The following is a 26797-nucleotide window of genomic DNA, read 5'->3' on the forward strand; positions in this document are numbered from 1 at the left end:
CGGAATTAAATTTTGCGGATTTGTCAAAAAAATGTCAGAAAATTTCTTCCCGGAAAAATTTTTTCCCTTAAGGTAATAAATGGTTATTGAAGTAATCAATTGATTATCAAAGTCATCAATAAAAATCAAATTAATCAAACGGTCATCCAGTCTTTGAAGGTTTGTTAAGAAAGTGATCAAATACTCACAAGTTTTTTTGAATTTTGGTATATACTTGAAATTTGATTGTTAATAATAGATAATTTACTGATTAGTACTGTCTGGTACATTTGGGCAACATATCTAGATGTGTATTGAACATTCTGTGTGAAGACAACCACTTTTGGATAAGGCGAGATAAGTATGTTAGGGCATTTAAACCCAGTTTGAAGAGCATGGCAAGGCTGAACTGAAGATTGTTGTGTCTGTTGTGCAGGAAGAAAGACCATAAATTAAAAAACCGTTGCCTACACTTGGGAGTGAAGCCCTTGAAAGCTGGGAAAGTTTGGTATTTTACATCCTATAAATATTGCGAGATAAATGGAATGCTTTTTCAGGTTGCGTAATTTAGGTGAAAATTAATCTGTCCAGCCTGCTGGGCTGTGGTTCTGCTTTTGAAATGATAGAGCATGATATACTGACCAAGGAGGCGGCAAAAATTTTTAACATGTAAAACAGGTCTGTTTTAAAGTTATAATTAACCAGGGGGGGTCAAGTAGTTAGTACAAGACAGTATGCCTACTATGTGATGTTTTAGAAGAGAGGGACCACACCACCACCCTTTGGTAGTTAGTATGAAATATACGAAATGATTCCAAAATGAAATTCACTAAGATCATCCCTTGCTTGAAACCTATCAGATGAGAGTGTGACGTTTTACTTTTTCTCAAAGCATGTTCCTAAAATTGTTTTGATACGATTATTGATTTCGTATGATGATTTAGAATTAGTCAAAGTTTTCATTATAACACAATGAAATACTTTAGTGTATTTTATTAAATTTTGCAGTCTAGTTCATCCGCAAAATTTTAAGATTTTGTGGGGAGCCCCCTGTCTATTCCGATCCCCTGTTTTCTCAGGCACCTGAGAGTACTGAATGCTCCCAGGGGTTGAAGCTATAGTCTGGTGCTTCTGTCACTTTCATAATTTTACGCTTTTTTCTTAGCATAAGGCCACATGTACATAGCTTTGAGGCTGGGTAGAAAAATTTAACATATTCCAATTGTCATATTCTACACAAAAAATACCCCCTTTCCATGTTTAATTTATTGTAAGCCATGCTACTAACTAAGGATCTTTAAAAATACCATTGTCTTGCATGAACCCTGGCATTTCATAATAATTGATTAAGGAATACTTATCTAAATTATTAGATTTATGTTTTCTCTTCTTGTTTATTTTAGTGGTATTTGTGTCCAATGAAAAGGAATTTAAAATTGAACTTTGAAAGCTGAAACTAAACTAACGATTTCTTTTACGTTCTTCTCGAACTTCAGGTTAATTTATTTTTATCCTAAAAATTACCACGAGTCCTTATATAAAAAAACTATCATTAACGTTCCAGAAATTTGCATGTTTCGAACTCATTAAAAAAATCGAGAAGAATACACATAAACTTGTTTTAATTACTATCTGCCCATTATAAGCATTTTTGGGTTGTTGGATGCAATGTCTGATATGTATGCGACACATGAGTTTGGTAATAGCTATATTCTAATTGCCATTTCTATGGAGATTTCGTTTCGAGTGGTTACCATACAAAAATGTTGCTTTATTTTCCAAAAGCATAACAAGATAGCGAAAATGAGAGAGAAATGGAGGGAAGTGTAGAGATCACTCATTTTTACATGATTCTTTGTTTCACGGTTCTGGGTTTTACTAAGAGAAGAAAAGTAAAACAAAAGAAAGCAAGAAAGCAATATGAATTCTTCAGCTTTTTCTTTTGAAGTTGAGGTGGACTCGAGAGTTTCTGTTGTGTATGTGTGTTGCTATATCGAAACAATTTAAAAGCGATTAATTGAGCTATTTCCAAGATTTATTACACTGTGGGAATGACTTGTCAAAAAGCTTAATTTCCTGCAATTCTATGTTTATTATCTCAAGAAAACTAGAGTATATACTTGACTGTGTGTGTACATTTAACAGATTGAACTTTGAAAATTATTCGTAGTCCCTTTTGATGTGTTGTTCTCTAGTTTTTATTTTGATTAGATGTTTTACATGTTATTATTACATTCAGTCAACCCTGTCAAATCTTTTGACTTTAAAAAGTCAGAGTAGAGTGTTTATGTTACCCTCTGAAAGCTTGTTAATGTCGTCAAAGAATAAAGAAAAGTATCGTCTATTTTTTTTAAAGCCTCTTGTCTGTGTAAAAGTTTATGAGATCAAGTATATAAGCGATTAAGTTTTTTTGACGGAACGTTTTTAACATCAATCTGTGTTCCTGAGCTTCGCACAGTTGTTGTGAGACACAAAAGGAAATCTTTAATGTGATTTTCACCGCTTGAATGACTTAAACACTTCAGTGTCAGTGCATTTCCTTTTTTGTGTTATGTGTTATGTTAAATCAGTTGAAAGTTTGTCGTTTATTCTCTTGATAGCAGTTGAGAAGGTCGTCTTTTAGCTAAGTGTTTCCTATCTCAATTTGGCTTTACGTTATGATTTTAAATTTTGGTCATAATATTTTGTTTGTTAATGTTTTCTTTTCAAACTGCTAATTTACTCTGTTCTTATATTCAGTTTAGTTTCAATTTCTTCATTCGTAAGATATGGTTGTTCGGCTGTTTGCTGCGTTTTAAACAGTTAAACCTTTCCTGGGGTCTCTGCCATGTTGTGCTTTCGAGTATTTTTGAGAACATTTCTAAAAAGCCGAAGCACTTTCTCTGATCTCTAGTCACAACAAACCATTTCTAAGCTCTCGTAATGAAAGCACAACAGCGTTGCTTAGCTCTGGAGTGGTTTATTTTTGTTTTTTGAATAAACTTTTACTTGATTTCTAATCTGGCTTTATGTTCTTTTTATATATTTTTAGACGTACTATAAAACACAAGAGAGAGTACTATAGATTGGAAACATTATAAATCGTCGGTTTAATGAACTTACTCAACATGGCTGACGTCTTGGAGAATAATGTGTTTTCAACGCGTAAAAGATCACATACAGAAAGTACAGAGACAAATGAAAATGACAGACCGCGATCAAAGAGACAGAGTCCAACAAGCTCGACTGGTATTTATATTTTATTCTTCTTTAACTTGGGAAAACTATTTGGAAACTATAGTTTGGTCTATTTGTAGCTGCCACTGCATATGTCAGCTATTTTTTCCTAGTCGATTCCTCCTACAAGCTTCTATTGTTTCTTGTTCACGTTCAAGATTTGGCAAGGTTTTTAGTTTGAACTAAATTCATCTAAGAAGCATGAATATGAACGAGTAAAACAATCTTGACCTCAGATAAGGTCAGGAAATATAGTCACAGTTCAAGGTCTGTGTCTACATAAAAGTCAGCAAGATGATCTTATAACTGATTACAGAAGTTATGAATGCTGCGTTAATTGAATTATCTGGATAATGGGTACCTAATCCAATAAAATTATGTCTTTGATTCCGTATTAAAACCTATTAGAATTGTCATGTTGACCATCAAAGTATAAAATCAAACTTTAAATTGATAGATTTAAACTTAATTTTCTCAAATTTTGCTCAACTTTTCCGAATTACTTGAAATCATCGATATGCTAACAATAACAAGGGAAGGAAAATATTCTTATTTCTCACTGAATTACGAATTCTAGGTGCGGCCTGTAGGGCAGCTTTTATCTTTGAATAGCAGATTGAACAATAAGCTAAATTCTTTGGCAGTAAGAGGTTTTCTGATCAATGTTTTGAAGCTTAAAGAGAATTATTGCTCTCTTTTTTTTCATTTTGGTTAGAAAATAGTGTCTTTCTCTCAATCAAATCATTCAAAAATTGAATAAAATCACAAAATCGTGCAATTATATTTTACATCATGCAATTTTATGTGGACAGGTTTTTATGCACGGCATAAATTAAAGGATAATTTACAGGTCATTCTATGTAGGCTCATCTACCTAGATGGAATGATCATCAATGAACCTTATAAAACGATATTAACTTCCGTCACTCATTCTAATTTATTTGCATTAGTTGTCTTGATTTGTCACTTTCTATTAAATCCTAGTCAAAATTGGTCGCTGCTAAGTTGAAACCTTGTCGTAACAGGATATTAGGCCTTCCACAATATTTATCTTAACTGTTTCAATAACTTTTTCATCCCAATAACTTGTTTTTCCTACTTAACTTCAATTCCTTCAATAAATAAACATCATTCTTTTGTTTTCTTTCCTTTACAGAAGCGCTACCATTACTGAAGATTTTGATCCCGAATTACGCTGCGGGCGCCATCATTGGAAAAGGAGGCACAAACATAGGTGATTTACAGTCTCAATATGGTGCCAAAATCAGGTTGTCGCCGAGCAGAGAGTTTTATCCCGGCACTGAGGAAAGAATTGTCGTTTTAACTGGCGAAGTCAATCAAATTATCGACCTGAATAACTACATTATTGATAAAGTGCACATTGACGCGACCGAGGGGCCTGGGGCTAAATTACGGGATGAAGAACGCGGACAAAAAGTCAAAATAGTCGTTCCGAATGCCACAGCTGGACTTGTGATCGGCCGAGGTGGGTCCACCATCAAGGCCCTGCAGGAAGAAACGGGAGCTAAAATAATGATTTCCGGACGTGACGAAGCTAAAGTACCGGGCGAACGGATTATCACGATAAGTGGAAATACGGATCAACGGATCGAGGCTGCGCAGAAAGTTGTTGCCAAGGTAGCAGCCGACGCTGAAAATATGGCAAATAAGAATTTGACGTATTCTTCGACGCAAGTACGTAACGGATACGGTAATAAACATTTGGAAATGGGTCCAGTCACCCTTGGTGGTGTCTCATCACTTCAATCAGTTATCGGAAGTTTGCAAAGTCAACATTCGATGAAAACAAGTCAAAATATCTTATCGTCAATTGCTCAAAATCCTATTTCTGCATTGCAACAAAGCGGACTTGCCAACCAATTAGGTTTAAGTAGCACCATGTCAGGACTAACAGCTGGGATACCAGGCACTACATCTCTAGCTGCTTTAACAGGTGCCACCACTATGGGTAGCCTAGTAGCAAGTATTAAAACTCAAGTCACAATACAAATGGAAATCCCTGACATCCTAGTCGGTGCTATACTCGGCAAGCAAGGAAAAACTGTACACGAATTTATCCAGTTCAGTGGTGCTAAAATCCAGTTTTCAGCCAAGAACGATTTTGCACCGGGAACTACAGATCGTATTTTGACCATTCAAGGCGATGTAAATCAAACTCAGATTGCATACTTTCTTATAAATCAGAAGATAGTTCAAGCGGAGAGTGAGCTCGCTTCAGGAATACAAAGGCATTGATTTCTCTTGTCTTTAGTTCCCTTACCCCTCTCGTTGTTATTCTTGTATATTCCTTTTTTTGAGACAAACTATCCATCATACCTGTCATGTCGCTCGCTACCTTTCATTTTCTCCACTGTTTCTTCTTCATATTTTGTTCACTCGTTTACGTCATCGTTGTTGCCGTCACGTGACTTGAACGTCATCAATCAACAAAACAAAACTATCAAAAAAACTATATTTCATAAAAACGATTTTTTTTATTATATTTCTTCATATCGTGTCATGATGCTAGTCAAATATACACCCTCGAAGTTAAAGAATTGAACTCCAAAAACTATACATCTTGCAATTTCCTTTTCCTCATGAGGTCTCGCGTCGACATATCTTCATGTAAATAAAATTATTTGACTAGCATCATGTCTGTTTCATTATAGTAACATTTTTTATTCATAAAAAACCTTTATTTGTTCATATTTTTACGCATTTTTAGAATTTGTGTTCATGCAGTACACGCTAAACTGAAAAAAAAAATTCAGCTTTCAAAAAGCATTTCACATTAAAATGCTCCCATCCTCCTACCATCTTACCTACCTCTATCACACAAATCCAATGAACCATCACCACGACATCACGTGACCTGTAAATGCACCGTCATTTTGCACTACGTAACCATTACGTAACCAAATCAAACATTGCATGAATGTTATATTTTGTTGCATGCGTGAAAGCACATTCTATTATAACAAAAAACATTACATTATTGTGTTTTTCTCCATATTTTCATTAGTATATTAACAGTTCATTTCATATATCATTTAAAAGAGAACCATTCAAAAAGTACGTCTCCGAACAAACTATTCAAATGGCATGTTCAGTGCCCAGGGCCCTTCAGCCCCAAGTCATTTATTTAAAGGCAGGCACGACCCACCGATTGCGGCAGATTTTTTCTAAACATTCTCAAACTCCCTTCGTCGTCGGTAAAATTGCCGTCATTAATGGAGTCGGATTCAAAAAGCTTCCGTCGTGTCTAAGAAGTGGACCCCACCCAACTTAAAAGGGGTATACTTCTTTTTGAATGGTTTCCAAATATCGTGTTTTTCATCGAAGTCATTTTTTTTCGATTTCTTCATTATTATAATCAACATTTTTTTCTCAAACGACAAAAATATTATTAACCAATCATATTCGTGACATAGTAACTTTCCATTCTTAGTGTTCCACTTCATGTTTCTTCATTCGTCCACTCATGTTTTCAATCATAAACATTTACATTACATTTTCATGTGTTCATGTTAAAATTGACCTGGTCCAAGTTCTCTGATAAAAGCGGGAGGATTTAAAGTTAGTGATAATAACCCTGGGACTAGAAATTTCGCTTCTAGTCTGTTCTAATAAAATTGGCACTTAACATATTTTGACACATTGCTTTTAAAAGAGGGAAGATTTAATTAAAAGTAGGACCTCGTTGAAAAGATAATCGTAAGCGGATGATTTTAAGACTTCAGAATCCTTCAAAAATTTTACCTGATCAAACTTGTTGAGTTTATACTTTTCTAAACTTTACTGCTTTCAAATATATTTTCAGATTTTTCATTTCCGTTTTAGATCAAAAATTAAAGTAGACCAAAATGATTAAAAATTACCAAAATCAGCCATAACTTTAGAGGGCTGTAATTTATGATCCAAGAAAAATCTGAGAACCTATCTGAAATCAACGAAGTTCAAATTTTCAGAAAAGATCTCTTAGAACGAATAAATTCAAAATTTTCGATCAAGTAGGAAAAAATCTTCAATATCGGAATTTTCGAAAATTAAAATCATGCGCTTAAGACTATCTTTCCTTACGAGGTCTTACTTTTAATCATATATTTTCGCCTTCAAGAGTAATGTATCAAAATGTGCGGACTGTCAATTTTTTGGAACAGACCCGGGGATACTAGGTTTGCGAGATGACAAAGTTCAAAAATCGACCCCTTAGAGAGACAATTGCTATTTTTGACGTTTTTGCCACCCTTATTTAGAGAGACTATTTGTATTTCAGCCAAAATTTTCAAATCCTAGCCCAAATTCCAAGAGCTTATGATCCTTTGAGGGAGTTTATTTTTTATTTTTTTTATTTTGGAACCCTTATATAGACTCCGTTGCTTTTTAATGATTTCTGTACCCCTTTGAAGGACTTTCGAAGATGTGAATAAGGGACCCTTATGATGCCTCTCACATACCCAGCACCCATTTTTCAACTTGAGTACCCTCCCCTCCGTGGAACAGATTTGAGATACCTGCACTACCCTGGGCGAAGGGTACGGGGGCGTATCCTATATAAAAGCAAATCGTCATGGGGACGAGGTTGGTTTGTTATGAGCCATTTTTAACTGAAAGGACCTTGGAACTTGCCCGAGCTAAGGAGACATTCGAGTTCCACTGTATGATCATTTTTGCTCTCCAAAATTTTTCAGTTAACTTGGGCCAATATGACCTTGTTATTCTGGGCCTAAATCCAAAAATCATTAACTTCTTTATCTATCACAAAATTTCATTTTGCTTCTGATGCCCCCGGTAAATAGTCTCTTTGGATATACCTTACCTTAAGGCTAAGGGAACCAATTTTAGCGGTGTAACTAATTTTTGCGGTCCAAAACAAATTCGAAATAATCGCATTTCGCAGGAATTAATTTTCGCGGTTTTGCCCTATTTTGGACAAATTTTTTCCATTTCCCCAGGAATTTTTTCAATTTTTTTTATGAAAAATGGTCAATTTGTGATTCGCAGGTTCTAATTTTCACAGTTTTGCCGAAAAACCGCCTAAAAATCGAAATTAAGTTCCCGCAAAAATTAGTTTCCTTAAGGTACAGTAAACTCTCTCGTACTCTGTAGTAATTCTAATCTCTGATTAAATTGAATTAGAATGTCAAGACTGTGACCAGACTGCAGATATTGCACTTTTTATGTGAACGAGCCAGGGAAAAGATTTTCAAAACAAGATTTAAAACGAAAATTTTTGATGAAAGTCAGTTTTCCGAAAATTAACAAAAAGAAAAATTGACAAAAGGATTTCCAAAGAAAAAATCTCCATTCAAAATTTGAAGTAATTTGGATCAATATTCCTGGAGTAATCGATTTTTAGCCCCCGGCCGTAACTTAGCGAGAGTTGAAGAATCTGACGGAAGAATTTCGAAATATATATAAAATATAAAATTCTCGACTTGACGAAAGATTTTAGATTGAGGGGAAATTATCGAGAGATTTTGACGAAGGATCGGGGAGAAAATATTTTTTATACAATACTCGGACGAAAGATTTTGACGAGAGAATTATATAAAATTCTGACGAAAGATTTTGGAGAAAAAAAATTTGACTTAATTTTATAAAGGTTCTCAAAATGGACTTCTAACTATTTTCAACTATATTCAAACTATTTTGACAAAAGATTTTGATATAAAAATTCTGACGAAAGATTTTTGAATATAAAATTCTGACGAAAGATTATTGGATGAAGAAAATTCTGACGAAAGATTATTGGATAAAAAAAATTCTGATGAAAGATTATTGGATAAATAAAATTCTGGCGAAAGATTTTTTAATATTAAATTCTGACGAAAGATTATTGGATGAATAAAATTCTGACGAAAGATTTGTGGTATGAAATTCTGACGAAAGATTATTGGATGAATAAAATTCTGGCGAAAGATTATTGGATAAATAAAATTCTGACGAAAGATTATTTAATATTAAATTCTGACGAAAGATTATTGGATGAATAAAATTCTGACGAAAGATTATTGGATAAATAAAATTCTGACGAAAGATTCTTTGGTATAAAATTCTGACGAAAGATTATTAGATAAATAAAATTCTGACGAGAGATTTTTTGGTATGAAATTCTGACGAAAGATTTGTGGTATGAAATTCTGACGAAAGATTATTGGATGAATAAAATTCTGATGAAAGATTATTGGATAAATAAAATTCTGACGAAAGATTCTTTGGTATGAAATTCTGACGAAAGATTATTAGATAAATAAAATTCTGACGAGAGATTTTTTGGTATGAAATTCTGACGAAAGATTTGTGGTATGAAATTCTGACGAAAGATTATTGGATGAATAAAATTCTGATGAAAGATTATTGGATAAATAAAATTCTGACGAAAGATTATTTAATATTAAATTCTGACGAAGATATATTTTGATGAATAAAATTCTGACGAAAGATTATTGGATAAATAAAATTCTGACGAAAGATTATTTAATATTAAATTCTGACGAAAGATTATTGGATGAATAAAATTCTGACGAAAGATTATTGGATAAATAAAATTCTGACGAAAGATTTTTTAATATTAAATTCTATATGACGAAAGATTATTGGATGAATAAAATTCTGACGAAAGATTTTATGGTATGAAATTCTGACGAAAGATTTTATAGTATGGTATACAATTCTGACGAAAGATTTTATGGTATGAAATCGTGTGACGAAAGAGTTTTTTGGTTTAAAATTCCGACGAAAGATTGTTAGATATAACAAATTTTGACGAAAAATTCCGAAATATAAAATTATCGACAAAAGTGATAGAAATGTGGAAAATTTGTAAAAAAAGATTTTTTGAAAAAAAAAATTCTGACGAAAGATTTTGGTGACAAGTTTGAATTGAATGAAGAGACGTGGGCCCCGTCAAGGGGGGGGGACCAGGGGGTCCATGCCGCCCCCCCCCCACTTTTTAGTAGACCATGTCATACGTTTTTAAGAGTTACTATTTTAAGCTGGTTTGAAACCAAATCAAACCACAAAAACTATTATTCTCCCCAATTAGATATCGTTTAAAGGTGTTTTGAGGGTGTAAATTTTTCCCAAAATGTTGGCCCCCTCACTCAAAATGGCTCGCCGGGGCCGCCCATGAGAGAGATTTTTTGACATAAAATTCTGACGAGAGATTCCAAAATATATTAAATCCTTGACGAAAATTTTAGAAAATGATTGAAAACAATTTTTTTGATAAGTATTTAAGTGTATTAATCTTGGGCGGGGATTAAATCTGGCGGGTTTTTGGTAAAATCCGTCAAATTAATACACTTAAGGTATAAAACGCTGACGAAATAATTCAGTAAAATCCTTGACGAATGGCTTTGGAAATAAAATTGCAAGAAATGATTTTGACGAGAGATTTCGAAACATAAAATTCTTGACTAAAGATTTTGGAATATGAAATTCTTACGAATGATTTTGAAAAAAAGAGATATTGTAAAAAAGATTGTTAACGAAAATTTTAAGGGGAAAGATTCTTGACGATGGATTTTGGATATGAATACACTTTTCTCGAGATGCATAAATTTATTGCTGTCCTCGTTTTCAAACAGATTTCATTGCTATGAAATTATACATTTAAACCAATTTAAATTCCCAAAAACATTAACTCTAAAACAAAAGTACTTGAAATTCATAATGTCTCATGAGGTGTAAACAACACAATTATCATTGTGAATATGTAATTTTATAGCAATGAAATCTGTTTGAAAACGAGGACAACAATAAATTTATGCATCTCGAGAAGAGTGTATTCTGACGAAAGGACAAAAAATGTTTGGTTACAAAACTCTCGGAAGATTTTGGTTATAATTATAAAATTTGCTGAAATCAGGTCTTAGAATGGGCTCTTCCAGAAAATGTCCATACATAGGGGGTGGAGGATATATTGTCCGGGGGGTAGATTTGCTCTGTCCGGGGGGTAAAACCCGTTGTCCGGGGGCAGAAGTCACTTTGTCCGGGGGGGGGGCGTAAATCACTGAAAATTGTTATATCCTCCACCCCCCATATTCAATTTTTTCCTGGAAAAGACCGATCTCGATTCGGGTCAAAAAAAAGATGTAAAGTCATGAGTATTTAAACCTTTCACCCGTATATTTATTCAATAGTTTACAAAATTAAATAAATGGTGTTACAACTTAATATTATTTTTTGGCAACGTAAAAAACTATTTTCCTATTGGTTGTCAGAATTATAATGTTGTAATTGTTTTGTTTATTTTTTTCAACCAATCAAAAAGGAGCATCGCAATTTTACTTTCTAAGGCCTCCCAAATAAAATTTCTAACATAAAATTCCAAGAATATAGTCGATCATGACTATCTTAGTTCTGTTTTATTCCAAAAGGGAGATTTTTGTACTCATTTTCAGTTTAAAATTCTAAAATTCAAAACACGGTCACCTTTTTGATCGGTTTAAAAAAATAGGGACTGAATTTGTGTTGAAAGCAAAAAAAAACTTACAAAATGAGGGCTAATTTACTTTAGTACAGATATTAAAAAATAATAGCTCACAATCAAAATTTATGGTGAAAAAAAACATTATTAGGGGTTTTTTGTAAATTAATATCATAAGAAAAAAAAATTAACTTATCGCTCGATATTTCTCTTGGCAGCCATCTTCGTTCTTGTCGAATTCCACGGGCGTGTACAATAATAATAATAAATAAAAACATCTACCATTTCTTTAAAAAATTCTTTTGTGGGATTTCCGTGGGGTTCTAAACAGGAGGAAGGGGGCATTGGATGACATAGAATCGATATTTTAAAAAGTTATTTTGAAAATTTCTATCTGTTGAAACTCTTGAAACTCTTGAAATAAACTTTGCACCAATGAGGAGAATTGTGAGTTTTTGCATGACAATCAATCATTTCCATAATAAATTTCCCCACGAAAAAGGTGCAACAATTGCAAAACTGTTAAATCAGACTTGCGAAAATCAACCGCAACCTAAGTAACCTTGACACAGGGAGGAAGGGGATGGAATCTTTCTAAAAAATGCAATTAAAAAATAAATTTCCTGCACTGGATTCCTTAGTGTGAACTCGCTCTCGGTTTTAAAAACTAAGTAAATGTAATTTGACCTAGATTTTTAAAATTAATTTATAAAGACTAACAAAAAAAAAAGTTTTTTTAGAGCAAAACAAAATATACTCATCATCAATGAAAAAAAAAAGACTAGATACCTAGCTAGGAAATTTTTTAAACAGACAAATACCAGTCCGATGTCAAAATTTTCTAGAGTAGTAATGAAAATAATTCTCCTAAAATTCTTCCTTTTAATAACAAGTACAAAATATCTCATATTATGATGTTTTGAAGCTATCGCACATTAGTTAAATCAAACAGCGTTTAAAAATTCCGAGAAGGGATCAAGTGGCGAATTTACCAAAACTTAGCCAAAAGCAACTTTAAAATTAACATCTTTTTTTTTGACATCTGAAAATTCTTATAGCGGATAAGATTGAGGTAAAATTTTACACGAAATTTGAAATTTCAGAATGATACGTCATTATTGTCCAAATATTAATCCCAGCATTGCAATATTAACTTATCAATATAGAGACATATGTGTCCAGAAGATAAAAGTACAGAACTTGTGGATACAGTGGACGCTCTCTAAAATTTGATTTTCATCGAATAAGGGAGCGTACTGAATAGAAGAAGGTCGAATTAGATAGTGTAAACTGCAAATATTCTAGAATCTTTTAACCCGATGTTTGTTTGAAAGAGGAAAAGAATGAACACTTCAAAAACAATAATGGCGATTATTCTGTACATTTTGTCATCCCTGCTTTTTTTCTGAACACACTGAAACATAAGTAGCAGATTACCCTTGAAAATTAAACGAGACAAGCACAGAAATACTCGACCCTTGATAAACAAACACTTTATCTAGGTTACAGTTTATCTACGCAATTCTTGATATGCGTGCGTCAAGTTTACGTCATTTTTCATATCGGAAACACCCGAATAAACGGAATTTGACCCCTGTGTTGCTATTTTTTATTAACACTCAGGGGTTGAATACCGGTGTTTTCAGGTGTTTCCGATAGGGAAAATGACGTAATCTTGACTTACGCTTATCAAGAATAAGCAAACGACACGTTTCTTACAAATATCACCAGTTACATTTCATTTCATGAAACAATTTTTTATCCCACTCCATCTCCCTTCTCTGGCTTTCCTTTCAATTCAATAACTATTAGACTTATATTTAAAATGAGCTTCGATGAACATTCAAATATTTTCATGTACTGTGTGTAGTATCGCCATACAATTCTCTTCTTTTTCGTGGTTTTTCGTCCAGTCTATTAGTAAACTTTATCATTCGTCGGTCACAAGAAAATATCAACATAATACCAAAAAATGAATAGTTTCGTTTCACTTTGAACTTGAGTTGGGAAAGTGTGGCGCCTTCAATCGGTGTGAAGAACGTCTACGAAGTGAGTTTACTCTTGGACGACGAAGATGTTGATTATCATTGGATTCCTTCGACACAGCTTTCCCCGCCATTTTGAAACACTTCCAAACAAACGTTACCATGGTTTCTCCGTCATATAAACAATGCAGTTGACAACAACATCAATGGGATGGGTTCAGTCAAACTCCATCATTTATACTATAGCTGTAACTCATTTGCAATTTTGGACGCAATGTTCTTAAATGCTATGGAAGAGCCAGAGATACGCTTAAAGCGAACACCGTTCAATGATAGTCGTGGTAGTTTACACACTTCCATTTCCCAATGGACAAGTGAACTCTCATAAGGGTCTCCGTGTATACAGAATAACAAGAATTTCTCCCTCTGCTGATAGTCGCATCCATTAAGGTCGAGAACGCGTTTGATTTCCGCCATCATATCTGCCGGGTCCATGCTACTGGTGGTTTTCATACTCCATGTGAAGCGCAGCGAGCGCGGTTTGCCCGTTGGCTGAGCTTCCTCACCAAGTGATCGACTTAAACGAAAAATTAAGGTTTTTTTATAAAGAAATGAAAATAGTTTAAAATGTTCTTCGTGGGTGTCCTGATGATACATTGACTAGTTGTCACCTAATGGTCGGCTGAATGGAAGAAAAGAAAAATGAAAATGTAAATAAAATGACTGGTGAAATAGAATGGTGAAAATTTACTCAGCAAATTCAACAGAGCTTTAGTGAAGACGTCTAAGTCGTGTTAACAAGAGTCAAAAACGCCAAAAAAATCAATAAATACGTCCGAAACTAAAACAGCGATTTTCCAAGTAATATTTTACTTTTCTTAATTCTGACAATTTTTGACTCTCGAAACGACTGGAACCCATTCTATAATGATCATAATCTTTCACAAACCTTCATTGGAATTCAGTCCAATTCAAGTAAAAGAAGAAAAGCATAGAAAAGTTGCGTGAAGAAAAGTTTCAACAACTTAATAATACACACGAAATAACAAAAAATAAAATGATTTCGTATTATTTACAATTCTTGACGTTACCGGGAAATTCTCAAACCCCACGTCCATATGGATGTGGTCTGTTCATATTAATAATTCTATTAGAAAACCTGCACGGACAGCTTCCGAAGAATATCGGGGAAAACCAAATAGAATTAAGCTACGTGTATAAGTGTCTGTTAAAGTCATATTGCCGACTTTTAAACGAAAGCTGAAGCATTTTTCAAACCAATCCTGACGTTACGTTAGAAGTATCAAAGTGAGTTTATCTCGAAGAAAGCGAAACAATAAAATACTAATTGTTTGAAAAAAATAATATTAACATTATCAGGTTTGAAAAAAAATAAAACTTTACAGAAATTGGACTTAATTGTCGATAGAAATCCAGTCAAATAATTGCTGGGACTTCCAGGGAGAAGCATTTCTGGAAATCTATCGACAACTGAGTGTTACTTTGTGAAAATAGAACATCTTTTAGTCGAAAAAGAAAAAGTGTTAATAAAAATATCATTATGCATTGATTTTATTGCAATGATTTTCGTAGGCTTCAAACTTATTGGCAATTTCTTTGCATAAGAGAAATGCTAAAGTCTTGGATATGAGCCAGCTATTACCAGGATCTCGTGGAAAAAATAGGAGAGATGTGCTCCAAAATTATCGCACCACGTAAGCATAACTCTCGATGCACGTCATTACCAAGAAGCGTACACAAATATCTGACGATTAAGGTGTTGTCCGAGTCAGGTCGTTAGTTTCATCTGATACGAAAAACTAATCATAATCGAATTGCAAACTTGAAATCTATGAGTTTGAGCATGTCTTTTTGAAGTTTCAAAGAAACCTTTCTGAAATAACTTTAGGTGTGTCAACGCCTTAGTGATATGTAGTGATTAGAAGGTTACAAAACCATTGAAGTCGACATTAAATGGATGGTATGAGGTCGACTCTCTTGTTTCTGAGCTGCCAGTTTGACTTCATAGACGCGTTATTCTTCTTTTTGAGCCAATTTCATCATATCGTTTCAAAATGTCTCATATCCCCCAAAAATTGAAACAACATTCCGATTTAAAAAAACACACATTCAATCCATTCACAAATTCATTTCATTGGATATTTTCGATGTGATATTCCTGAAATCAATTACTGGTCCTTGAATACGTTTCATGCGGACGCCGTTCAAGTGAAGTCTTGGTAGTTTACAGACCTCCATTTCCCATTGGACTAGAGTGTTATTGTTCTTGGTGCTTCGGTGTCCACAGTATAAAAGATATTTGTCTCTGCATTCATAGTCACACATGTTCAAATCAAGGACGCGTTTCATCTCATGGATGACAGATTCGGCGTCTAGGTTACTGGTCGTTTTCATACTCCATGTGAATCGAAGCGAGCGTGGTTTGATGCGGTCGAAACCAGGTCCGAAGGAATTGGTGGAGGGTGGTGTGGTTGGAGGGCTTGGTGAACTGTCGCCCGTTCCTACATTCGATTGTCTGAAGATAGAAAAAAGGGATATTTCCATGAAGAATGGTTTGTAGCTTTTCACATAATGCAAAATAAATTGGGCTCTCGCTAATTCAAACTTCTTTTATTCGAATCTCTCCGTAATTCGAACCAATGAGATTCCTTGTTCGAGTTTGAATTAACGAGATTCGATTATATAAAAAGTAAAACCGCCTTATGAAGAAGGATTCCTCAAACACCTCACGATAACTAAATGAAAACGATAAGTTTTTAAAGGTATTCAAGAGCTCCAGTAAATAGGTATTTTGAGGTCCATCTCCCAATGCGATCATATATGATTGAGACTGCTCTCTAGTATTAAGCCCGTCTTTGACATTTTCATGTCTTGTGTGTAATGTTATTTTTCTGGCAATGCAACGGTACCGTGAATAATCCCGAAATCTAACGGAACTTCTCAAAGCTCAAAGACACGATCAATGATCAAGTAATTTCGTATAATGGAATTGAAACCTTAAAGTTACAGGAATACTTTTAGCATGTCTGTCGCCCAGGAAAAGTTTACAAATGTTCCCGTCTATGCATTACCAAAAGATTTTTGATTTCTTAATTATAAAAAAAAGTTGACTTTCGTCGATTGTGCCTGTCGGCTTTAACTAAAGAAGCCGGATTTAGGACCTTGCATAGTAACTGTTGGTTCGAGCCGAAATTCCAAAAGAACGTGAGCTTAATAAGGTTGAGAACAGTCTCACTTGTGTAGGGAAGTCATTTCTATAACTTTTTTTCAATCATAGTAAAAAGTCTGTGAATAGGGGCAGGAAATGAGAAAGGTGTTTGGTTCGATTGGTTAGCGTGTCTCGGGAAAATCGTCAGTCAAATGGAAGGTTTTGGGTTATAATTGTGAAGTTTTTTTTGTTAGTGGTAAACGTGTGTATGCGTGCAATTGAAAAAATTCTTTCCGTACATGCTTAGAAAATCTTACACTCAAAACAGCCGCAAATTAAAAAAAAAAACTTTTGTTGATGTGAATGGAAAGATAAAGAGGGTAGTGTTTCATAAAAATAACTTCCCGGCGGACAAAATATTTCAAAACTAAGGTTCTACTTCTACGAACAAATAAATAAAGGGGAGTGCGGCTAAAACATGTTCTGTCGAGGTACAAGAGTGCATAAATTCATGTGCATTTATTCTATTACGAATTACAGAAATTAAGAATGGTTCCCTTCCAGAAAGCGGAGAATGTATTTGAGAGATTTAGTGAGTTTCTGGACCATTAAACAAAGCCCCGAATCAAGCCATTTATTTCCCATCCAAAACACGTGACTCACATCGCAAAGTCTTTACACAAACGACATATTGAAAGTAAAACCAATAGCAAGTTTCTTCAATAAATACACCGCAAAAAAAGAAAAGAAAGGGCAATCCGTCATTCTGAATGCAACGCAAATCTTTACTTCTTTTTGCTTGAAAAAGTTTTAAGATTCCTCTTTAGCCCCTCAAAGGCCTTAAACTCAATGCTCTGAACTACCGTAAGTTGGTCTAATTAATATCGACATCCCTCTTCTAATTTCGATACTCTTCTTTAGAGATAGGAATAATAGGAAGGTCGGAAATGCTGATAGCGAGCGATCAGAGAGGAAAAATTTTTTTGTATATCAGTTATCCTGACCTTCCTATTATCTCCAAAGAAAGGTGTCGAAATTAGAAGAGGGGTGTTGACATTAGACTAACTTACGGTACTTGTTAAAGCAGGTTTTTATCGGGCACTGTAAGCAAGTCCGAAATTTACCTCAGAAATGCTCTCAGACAATACATTCTCTTATCACTGGAAGGCTTTATTAATTAGTTAGATATTACTTGGATTAGTTCTTTAAAATGCATTTGAAAACTTTATGATACGTGTGTTTAAGTGCGATAATAAACTATGGTTTAATTGGCATAAACTAGACGATCTGAGTGTTACATCATTTGATATCGTTGTGTAACTAAATAAGAAAAGTTTCCTTGTGCTAATAATTCATCAGATACAAATGGTGCGCAATTAAAGTGATTTAGTGTGCAGTAATTGGAAGCCATAATGACCTCCACAATGCGATTGCAGTACAAGAACGAACAAAGTTAATCGTTTAATAATTATAAAATGTTAATCTGTCTCATGTGTAGAGAGTAACGAGGAAAATAGGAAAAATCAGAATTAATTTTAAAAGCAGAGATATGATTAGACAAGACTTAGCAGCATGATACCTCAGCTTATAGTACTAAAGAGTGTCTTTATAAAGAGAAAAGGAAAAAATGCAAGTGTTCAAATTAAATGTTAGTTGATTTTTATGTTGTTAATCAAGTTGTTGTTATTGATTGATTATACAGTAACGGAGAAGAAAAATAGTTGACTTGTCCTTGAGAGAGAAAGCGAGACTGAGATAAGGAAATGTTATCTCCAGTCAAAATATCGATAGTAGAAAAAAACCGTGTGGTGATATTTAATAGCTTGTCAATATGTTTAAGAGATCTGAGAACGTCATCACGAACAAGCAATTGTGAAGAGGAGAATTAACAAAATCAAATAGTTTACATACCATTCAAATAGTTTATGCATACCAGCTCAGCTCGACCTCTGTCAGTTGTGATAAGGGACAAGTAGTTTTTCTCAGAATTGTGAATTTTTTTGTGTATATTGGTTTAAAGGGTTTTAGTAATTTTGCCAACCTAAAACGGGAAGGAGAGGGTTCCGTATATCATCAAATCAGTTCCGTTATGCAGAATTCGTTTTAGACGAATAGCGATACAATATATCAAAATAACAGAAAAAAGTAGAAGAAAAAAGGAGAGAGTACTAGTCTGCTTTGACTGAACTACATGCAATTCGAGAAGCTATTCATAAAAAAATATCAGGAAACCTCTCCCCCGCTAAAGGTATTTATTTATGAAGTATGGAGATTTAACGTTTTAAAAAGGTATTAAGTGTTACATGAAATACTTACTTTTAGTTAATATAATACTGCACCACAGAAAGATTGCATATATGATGTGCCATTTCGACAGAACATTAACTTCTTGAAGCTTTTGTTTTGCTTTTTTCGTGATATGGATATTAAAAAGGTGTAAATTCTATTTTGACGCGCGGTGTCGTGTAAAAAAATCATAAAAACGCGGGAAAAACGCGGGCGGTAGGGCGAGAAAGACGGTCCCGTTAAACACTTACCGACGCCGCCTGAATTTGCTGAGTAAATTTTCACGAGACATTCTATAAAAATTCAAGAGTCAATTTTATATAAATTCACAGTAACGTAAAATAATGGAGAAACGGAAAAATAATGGCCACGAAAAGTATGAAAACTTGAGTTGGATAAAAATTTCTTGAGAAAAATCTAGAGAAGTAAGCTCACTTCTAACAATTTTGTATTCAAAGCTTCCAAAAGATACATATTAAGCAAGCTTCTTTCAGGAAAGTTACACTATAGGTTAAGCTTTTGGGGGGGGGGGCATACCTAGTACTGAACCGGCTTTTTAATTTGGATAACCATGGGGTTCGTTGACCGCTGGCTACAGCACTGTTGGTATCTACGCTACGTTCTTCCGGTACTTTGGCTTTCCGCTGACCGGTTGAACCGTGATATGTGCTTCGAAGTTTGTTGTTTCGGCTGGCACCGATATCCAGTGGGCCTGTGCCTGGTGCAGTACTAAAAGTAAAGAAAAGGAATGTATTTAAAAGATAATATACTTTCAAATTTACTTGATTGTAAAACTGTCGATGTAGAAATTTCTTAAAGCTCTGAAGGTCGGGAAATTGCAGTGGGAGGCCTGAACCCAACCCTCGTTTTCGAGAATTGTCGGGTCGAACCAAAATATTTTCCGGATAATAAAGGTCCGCTCCTTTAGATCTTTAGCGTTAGCGTTAGCGGCCGCCAATCCACCATCTGAATATCAGATCATCTTTAAGAGTACCCGCCATTGCGAGGGTGTCCTTTAACTGGAGAACACTTACGTTGGTCTACCGAACTCATGGTCGTGCCTCCTTTCGTTTTTATTGATAGGTGGTAGTGATATCCTGGTCGGAGATAAACGATCGTTCATATTTTTCTGTTTCGATTTTGACGCTTGTGGTAGATCGCTAAAAGAGAAAGCAAAATGTCCAATGAGGCTTGAGCAAAAATTATTTAATTTCTAGCATGTGATTCTTGATATGCATAAGTAATTTTTGTATGGGAAACGCCCGAAAAAAAATCAGGATTTGACCTCTCTATTACTAAAAATAGAAACACGGTGGTGAAAATCCGGCTTTTTTCGGGTGCTTCCGCTCGAAAATATGACGTCATCTTGACTTACGCATATCAAAAATAGCTATATTCAGTACCCTGTGTTCTGGAAACTGTCTGGACCTTATTTAAGTGACAAACAAATCTGAAATACAAACTCCTTTAAATGAACAAAAGATACATAACAAAAGATACATACCTATCCCTTTCACCATTAGTTTGCCCCGCAGAACCAGTTGCCTTTTCAGGAACCGATGTTGCATTTTTTGGTGCACGATCTTGACCATACGTATGTCTTCTTGATTGAGGCCCTGATGGTGCGCTTTTCTGCTAATAACAAAGAAAAAGACTGAAGATTTTTTTATTTTTTTGCAACGATGTGATTATCAGGAAACGACACGACTAATCTATTTGAGATTTTTTTCTGCACAATGAATTTTGCACTACGTTTCCGATAATAGACATTGAAAACTTGTATATGAAAAGGACATCAGAATCGGTGTTTCTTTGTTGTTTTAGTCAATCTAAAATAATACTGTAGTAAACTGGTAAAGGCTGTTTTGCTTCGAGTGCACTGCGTTTCAGACGCTTTTTATAGCTGCTTCTGAACAATAAGTTAAGCTCAATAAAAAAGACGAGAAACTTACACGTTGTAATCCCTTGGAAGAGTTCCGAGTTTTATCGAGCGTTTCCGTGTCGGGAATATCGGCGACATTTGGATTCTTGCCGGTTTGGTCGGTAGTGCGGCCAGTCGATCGACTCGACCTATCCCCGTTCGTCGTGCTTGATTTATCGTTTATCAACGGTGCCCTGAAGTGAAAGTTCAAAAAATGAGTTTTGTGAGAAAGAATACTCAAATTAACAAAACAGCAGGGAGACTAGAGGAACCTCCTAATATATGTACTCAATCTAAAACATCAGGTTGGTAGTTGTGTGAAATGAAATACAGTTTTCTATTCTTAAAAAGGGCATTTACTAAAGCACATCATCAAAACTCAGCATGTTCCCTTGTTCAGCAGAGAAAACCTTATTCAAATCACGATTTTAACACGAATTTCAAAATTGCACTGCGTTGTCGACATTAGAAAATTAAACATCAAACATGCGTATTCAAAATGGTAGTCTATACTTATACTGGTATACTATACTATACTTTTGTTCTACGCAGAAATGGAATGATTCCTCTGTTTTGGTGAGGTACTCGCTACCAAAATATTGAATTAACTCCCGAAAACATGCGCCAAAACGCACTCTTCAGAGTTTCACAATGAATTTTGATAATGGCTCCTCAAAGTATCATTCACAAGGAAAAGAAAAATCAGTGACATTAAACGCACCTTTCAGAGCGACTAGACTCTGGATACCGTTTGTTCTCTTTGCCCGACTTGCGAGTGGATCGACTGGTCGAATTCTCATTGTTGGCGTTCTTGATGAAAGTGGCGTCTATGTGAATGGAATCGGAACTAGTTAGCCTGGTCTCGTCCAATAACAGGTAGGTAGCCATCACCTCGTCGTACTTGTTGCTCTTCAAAGCTTCTTGTATTTCGCCCATGGTAAAACCCATTTTCACCATAACATCTATATAATACGAATAACAAGTAATGCATCATTAAAAATGTCACAGCAAATTGCTTTTTTGTTGATGAAATATCCAGAAATATCACACAAAAACATTTTAAACGGGACTTATCAGTTGCCTTGTGAAATAAAATGCTAAACTGAGTAGTCGGAAAAGCTTTAATAGCTTTGTAGCTAGTATGGCATTTATATTTCATCAGATTTTATACTTGTTTTTTTTTCCCAAGGGTAATTATTAGTATCTTGATGTCGTTTGAACATCCTGTTGCTAATCTTATTCAATTCCGGCAACTCACTATAGCTTTTAAGCCATATCAAGTGTGAATTTTTAATTGTGATTATACGTAGTAAAGGGAAAGTGAAAGTAAAATTCCGACAGCAGTGAGTAACTTTTGGAACTGTTGATGACTTATCAGGAAGATATAGTCTGAAAGGGGTGAAGAAATCAGTGAATTTATGAGACTACCTATATCATCGTTTTCATTACACTTTACAAACGTTAAGTCAAAAAAGATGGTCGAAAGTAGTCAAATCAATTATTCATCTTTTACCTTTAACAAAAAAGGAGAAAAAAAAGTTGAAGAAAAGAAACTGAAGAAAAAACGAAAAATAAAGAAAAACAGAACGACAAATACATAATTTTGCAACTGAACAAAATGAAAAAGGAAGAAAAGAAAGAAGGAAGAAAGAAAAAACTTGTTAAAAGGAATTGGATATAATATATGTGTAAGTAAGAAATAGAGAAATTTCTACTCATGAAAAAGGACTGGTGGAAACCAGGTCTCATTTTGTGTACGCAAAGAGTTGTAATAAAGCTAGAAACAGCGTGAGAAGATTCATTCCAATACATCGTGCAGAAAGGATACAGTGAAAGGGGACTGTAGTTAAACCCAAACAAACAATTCTCTCTCTCTCCCCCCATTTTTTTGTTAGACCTTTGGAAAATCTCATTAGTCCAATAAAAAGGACAACGAACGACAGTTTTTTTTTCTATTCTAAAAGGGCGATCCTAAAAAGGCCACCGCGTTTTTAATAGCCAACATTTTAGTTATAGATGGGTCAAGACTGTTTTGATTGCTTGGACTTAATACAGAATGTTCAACGACACATTATTAGGTCATTTTCAAAGTGGCTACCAAAAAACAGTAAATAAAATAAATATCCTCCCAAAATGTCAAGTTCCCTTCGCTTTGTGATTATTATATATGTAGAGGAAGGTGGCGATGAGAATGGGCTAGTTAAAAGATTTTTCTCCAAAAATAGACATTTGATTAATTGGAGTAATCCGTAAATCTAAATTCTTCTCCTACTACTGACTACTATTTCCAGGAAGAGGTATTTCCTTTTAAGTCCCAATTCATTAGAATGTGTACATGCTTTTGTCTATCAAAATAAATTGATAAAAAAGTTTGATTGGCACTTACCAATTCGCTTCGTGTCGTTCAGATCTGGCTTTGGTTCAATATGAGGTTTCAACTCTTCATTTTCATAACCTATATTCATCCATTTGTCAGTCATTATTGTTTCTAGCGACGCCCTCTTCTCTGGGTTTAAAACTAAAAATTTCTTCAACAAAGCTTCACAGTCTAAAAAAAAGGAAAAACAAAAAGAAATTAGGTTATAAGGCTCATTTGGCACAAAGAACAACTTTGAAATAATTAAGCTGAAAACTTTAAAGGGCTACTTAGACTACACAATATATTGACGAACAATATTCGACAATATGGTTTGCGGACCGTAATGTACGAAGTAAACAACTGGTACTCTATTATAAAAAGGAATTTTCTTTCTGTAAACAATCCCCCTTTATTGTTGGAATATTGCAAATCGAGCTGACAATATATTGCGGACACCTTTTCAATATATTGTCGACATTCAGCAATATATCATCAATATATTGCCTGACAATATATTGTGTAGTGTATGTAGCCCTTAACACACCTATCAACGATAAACCCTTACACCCAAAAGGGAATAAGTTCGCCACATGACGCAAAATTTGAGGCCATTCAATTCTGATAAACGTCCAATACCTTTTTATTCGGTTCGGTTCGGTTGAAGGGCAATTACCCATTTAGTAATTCTAACATATTTAAGTCAGGCTGGACTTAAAAAATTGTTAGTTTGCCGTCACCCGACCCTAGATTTTGGAGGTGGGTCGGTCGGTCGGAAATTTATTTTATTTTGACTATTTATTAAATTTTCGTACATGGAAGGGTTAAAACAGTTTGTTTACATTTAGGTAATTTTGAATGGAAAACAGAAGAGCGCTAGCAGTGAATTCACGATTCTTATGCTTGAGACAGACTAGATACGAGTTTTGATTTGATTGTTTGAAGTTTTTGAAGAAAAAAAAAATCTTCTTTAAAATGGCAATAAATTTTTTTGGGTCGGCAAGTTTTAAGGTAGGTTCGGTCGGGTGACGGCAAAGCAACAATTTTTTAAGTCCAGCCTCACTTTAAAAGAAATTAAAGCCTGTCCCCACAAAATTAGGAACTAAAGATTGATGGACAGTGAAATTATTTTCATTAGTTTACTTGACTCATCAAAAAAGGCACAAGAAGATGCAGTCTAAAACTAAATATCGTATTACCTGTTGACATATAAAATGGTATCCTATATTTTCCTCTCAGAACACGTTCTCTCAGCTCCTACAAGAAAAATATTTTAGTAGCAATACAGTAGTGTGTTATGCATAATTATGTTAACTGATGTTAACCAAAGAATGTCTGCAATCTGATGGATTTAAAAGCGTAAATTGTATTTTACGAGTACAAAATACGAACTGATCGGAAGGAAGCTGTTGCATAGAAGTTGTAGCAGCATGCAATCGAACGGTACTTTACTTCTTCTAATCCAATACCATTTTTTCTCGCTTAGAAATATCTTTCCAAAAACAAAGATTAGTGCTCACTTAGAGTGAATGGGCTTTAGGTTTTGTCTAAAAACTACTTCATCACAATGAAGAAGATTTTTAAAAAGTTGAGCCATACCTTTAAATTTTGCCCATCAAATGGTAAGGAGCCACTGACTAATGTATACAAAATGACACCCAAACTCCATACATCCACTTCAGGTCCATCATATTTTTTGCCTTGAAACAGCTCAGGAGCAGCGTATGGAGGACTACCACAAAAAGTGTCTAATTTATTACCAGGAGAAAATTCATTACTAAATCCAAAATCAGCTATTTTTATATTCATATCAGCATCCAATAATAAATTTTCAGCCTGAAAAAAAAAGAGAGAAAATAAAATGTTACATTTAACCTAAAAAATATTTCTTTGGATATTTTGCAAATAAGCCATAATTTTAGGGACAAAGTAATTTTTAACAGTATAGTGGCAAATATAGGCCAAAGGCTCAAAATTATTTTTGGAAAATTTTTAAAACAAAGAAAAATTTATCCTGTTGTTCTCTGTCAAGTGTAGTAACTAGCATATTGTGTATAAATTTGATAACACTGATATGACCTCCCTAGTTTTTAAGTAAAGACACACAGAAAGCGTAACTTCAGCCTTTCTAATTCAAATTTATTTGCGTTGACAAAAACTTCTGGGTTCTATAGTACAGTAAGCACTTTTACGTACCTGCAATAGCCAAATTTACGTTGGCATTTGAACTAGAACGGCTGAACTTTGAGCCTGAATTTTATACACGATATCACTTGGCTCAGGCATTGTAATGAAAGTTAAAATTTACCAAACAATAATTACGTGAAACACTAACCTTTAAATCCCTATGTATAACATGTTTTTGATGACAGTATTGGACAGAAGAAACGATCTAGAAAATGAAGGCATACTATTTTTGTTAAATAATCTAGATAGAAAGTTACCAAGCAATAATAACTTACATGGTGGCTTTTTTACATAAAGAAAATAAGAAAATATGAAATTTATTCTGGTCTTAAGAAACCCTTCTTATGTGCTGAGTCAAGTTGAATTGTAAAAAAATCATGCCAATAGATAAATCTTGACTGATATCTACGTAAATTTATATTTTGACTTACCTGACGAAATTTAGCTCTTGCTTCTTTTTCTTTCATCCTACCATGAGCTACTAGATAATCAAATACTTCACCTAAAAATAAAATGATAGTCCATATTAGAAGGGTGTACGAAATCAGATCAAGTTTCTGTGCTGCCCCAAAGATTCTGACAGAAAACAGATAATCTCAAATAGTAGCTTATCTCAGGTTCAGGCCCATGTCAACTGAATGTTTGGTCATACTTGGAAAAAGAAATTCCTGAAAAACACATTGCTAACACTAATCTAATTTTTGTAAATATCAAGATCGATTTTTTGAAACTTTTTTGAGTAGAAACGATAGCACTTTTAAAAACATTCTTCACAGTCTTGTTTATACAAAATCGGTTGAGTGTTAAGATTTTTTAGAGTCACCCAGCAAATTTTTTCTTTTAAACTGAATATTTCAGATGGATTCCTCTTTGAAAATGGAACCTGTGACCAAATCTATTCTAAAATTTTGTTTTGAAATAGACCTTTACAAAACATTACAAAAAGCATTAAAAAACATTACAGAAGCCTTACTTAAAACTCATTGGCACACTTGAAAATGCTTAAATTACAGTTTTATAGCTATATTTTGGACATTTGAAAATTTAATCAAATTAATAAAGTTAATTTGAATAAAATATTTACCTCCACTTGCATATTCCATTATAAGATAAAGTGTTTTGTCTGTTTCGATAACTTCATAAAGTTTTACTAAATAAAATGAAAGAAATTTTTAGAAAAATATACTAAAAATTACTGCTGACTTCAAATATGAAAAGAGGCACTAAAAAACCAAGTTAAAAAGGACTATATTTGGTGGTA

General features: G+C 34.1%; 2 protein-coding genes across 15 annotated transcripts in view; one reads left to right on the plus strand and one right to left on the minus strand.

Moving 5' to 3' along the window:
• The first annotated feature begins 3006 nt into the window (after window positions 1-3006).
• On the plus strand, window positions 3007-5995 carry LOC136807202 (RNA-binding protein Nova-1-like). The gene is made up of 2 exons (XM_067063787.1): window positions 3007-3207; window positions 4352-5995. Exons 1-2 carry the CDS (start codon window positions 3072-3074, stop codon window positions 5449-5451), a joined length of 1236 nt encoding a protein of 411 aa, XP_066919888.1. The 5' UTR covers window positions 3007-3071; the 3' UTR covers window positions 5452-5995.
• A 7361-nt stretch (window positions 5996-13356) lies between these two features.
• LOC136807203 (serine/threonine-protein kinase MARK1-like) overlaps window positions 13357-26797 on the minus strand; it is a 32563-nt gene continuing 19122 nt past the window's right edge. For 2 of the 14 annotated variants that reach the window (XM_067063801.1, XM_067063795.1), the window contains 12 exons: window positions 26621-26686; window positions 25968-26038; window positions 25685-25741; window positions 24949-25185; window positions 24549-24606; window positions 23380-23541; window positions 21715-21955; window positions 21025-21187; window positions 20577-20704; window positions 20107-20232; window positions 19610-19801; window positions 14618-16153 (listed from right to left, as the gene is read on the minus strand). In XM_067063801.1, the coding sequence (XP_066919902.1) occupies window positions 15757-16153; window positions 19610-19801; window positions 20107-20232; window positions 20577-20704; window positions 21025-21187; window positions 21715-21955; window positions 23380-23541; window positions 24549-24606; window positions 24949-25185; window positions 25685-25741; window positions 25968-26038; window positions 26621-26686 (1898 nt within the window). In that variant the 3' untranslated portion in view covers window positions 14618-15756. Of the gene's footprint in view, window positions 14195-14617; window positions 16154-19323; window positions 19366-19609; window positions 19802-20106; window positions 20233-20576; window positions 20708-21024; window positions 21188-21714; window positions 21956-23379; window positions 23542-24548; window positions 24607-24948; window positions 25186-25684; window positions 25742-25967; window positions 26039-26620; window positions 26687-26797 lie in introns of those variants that run through there. The other 12 variants (XM_067063800.1, XM_067063794.1, XM_067063797.1 and 9 more) reach the window with 11 other exon arrangements.

Source organism: Clytia hemisphaerica, unplaced genomic scaffold, assembly GCF_902728285.1.
Source record: "Clytia hemisphaerica strain Z4C2 unplaced genomic scaffold, Clytia hemisphaerica genome assembly, whole genome shotgun sequence".
Lineage (NCBI taxonomy): Eukaryota > Metazoa > Cnidaria > Hydrozoa > Leptothecata > Clytiidae > Clytia > Clytia hemisphaerica.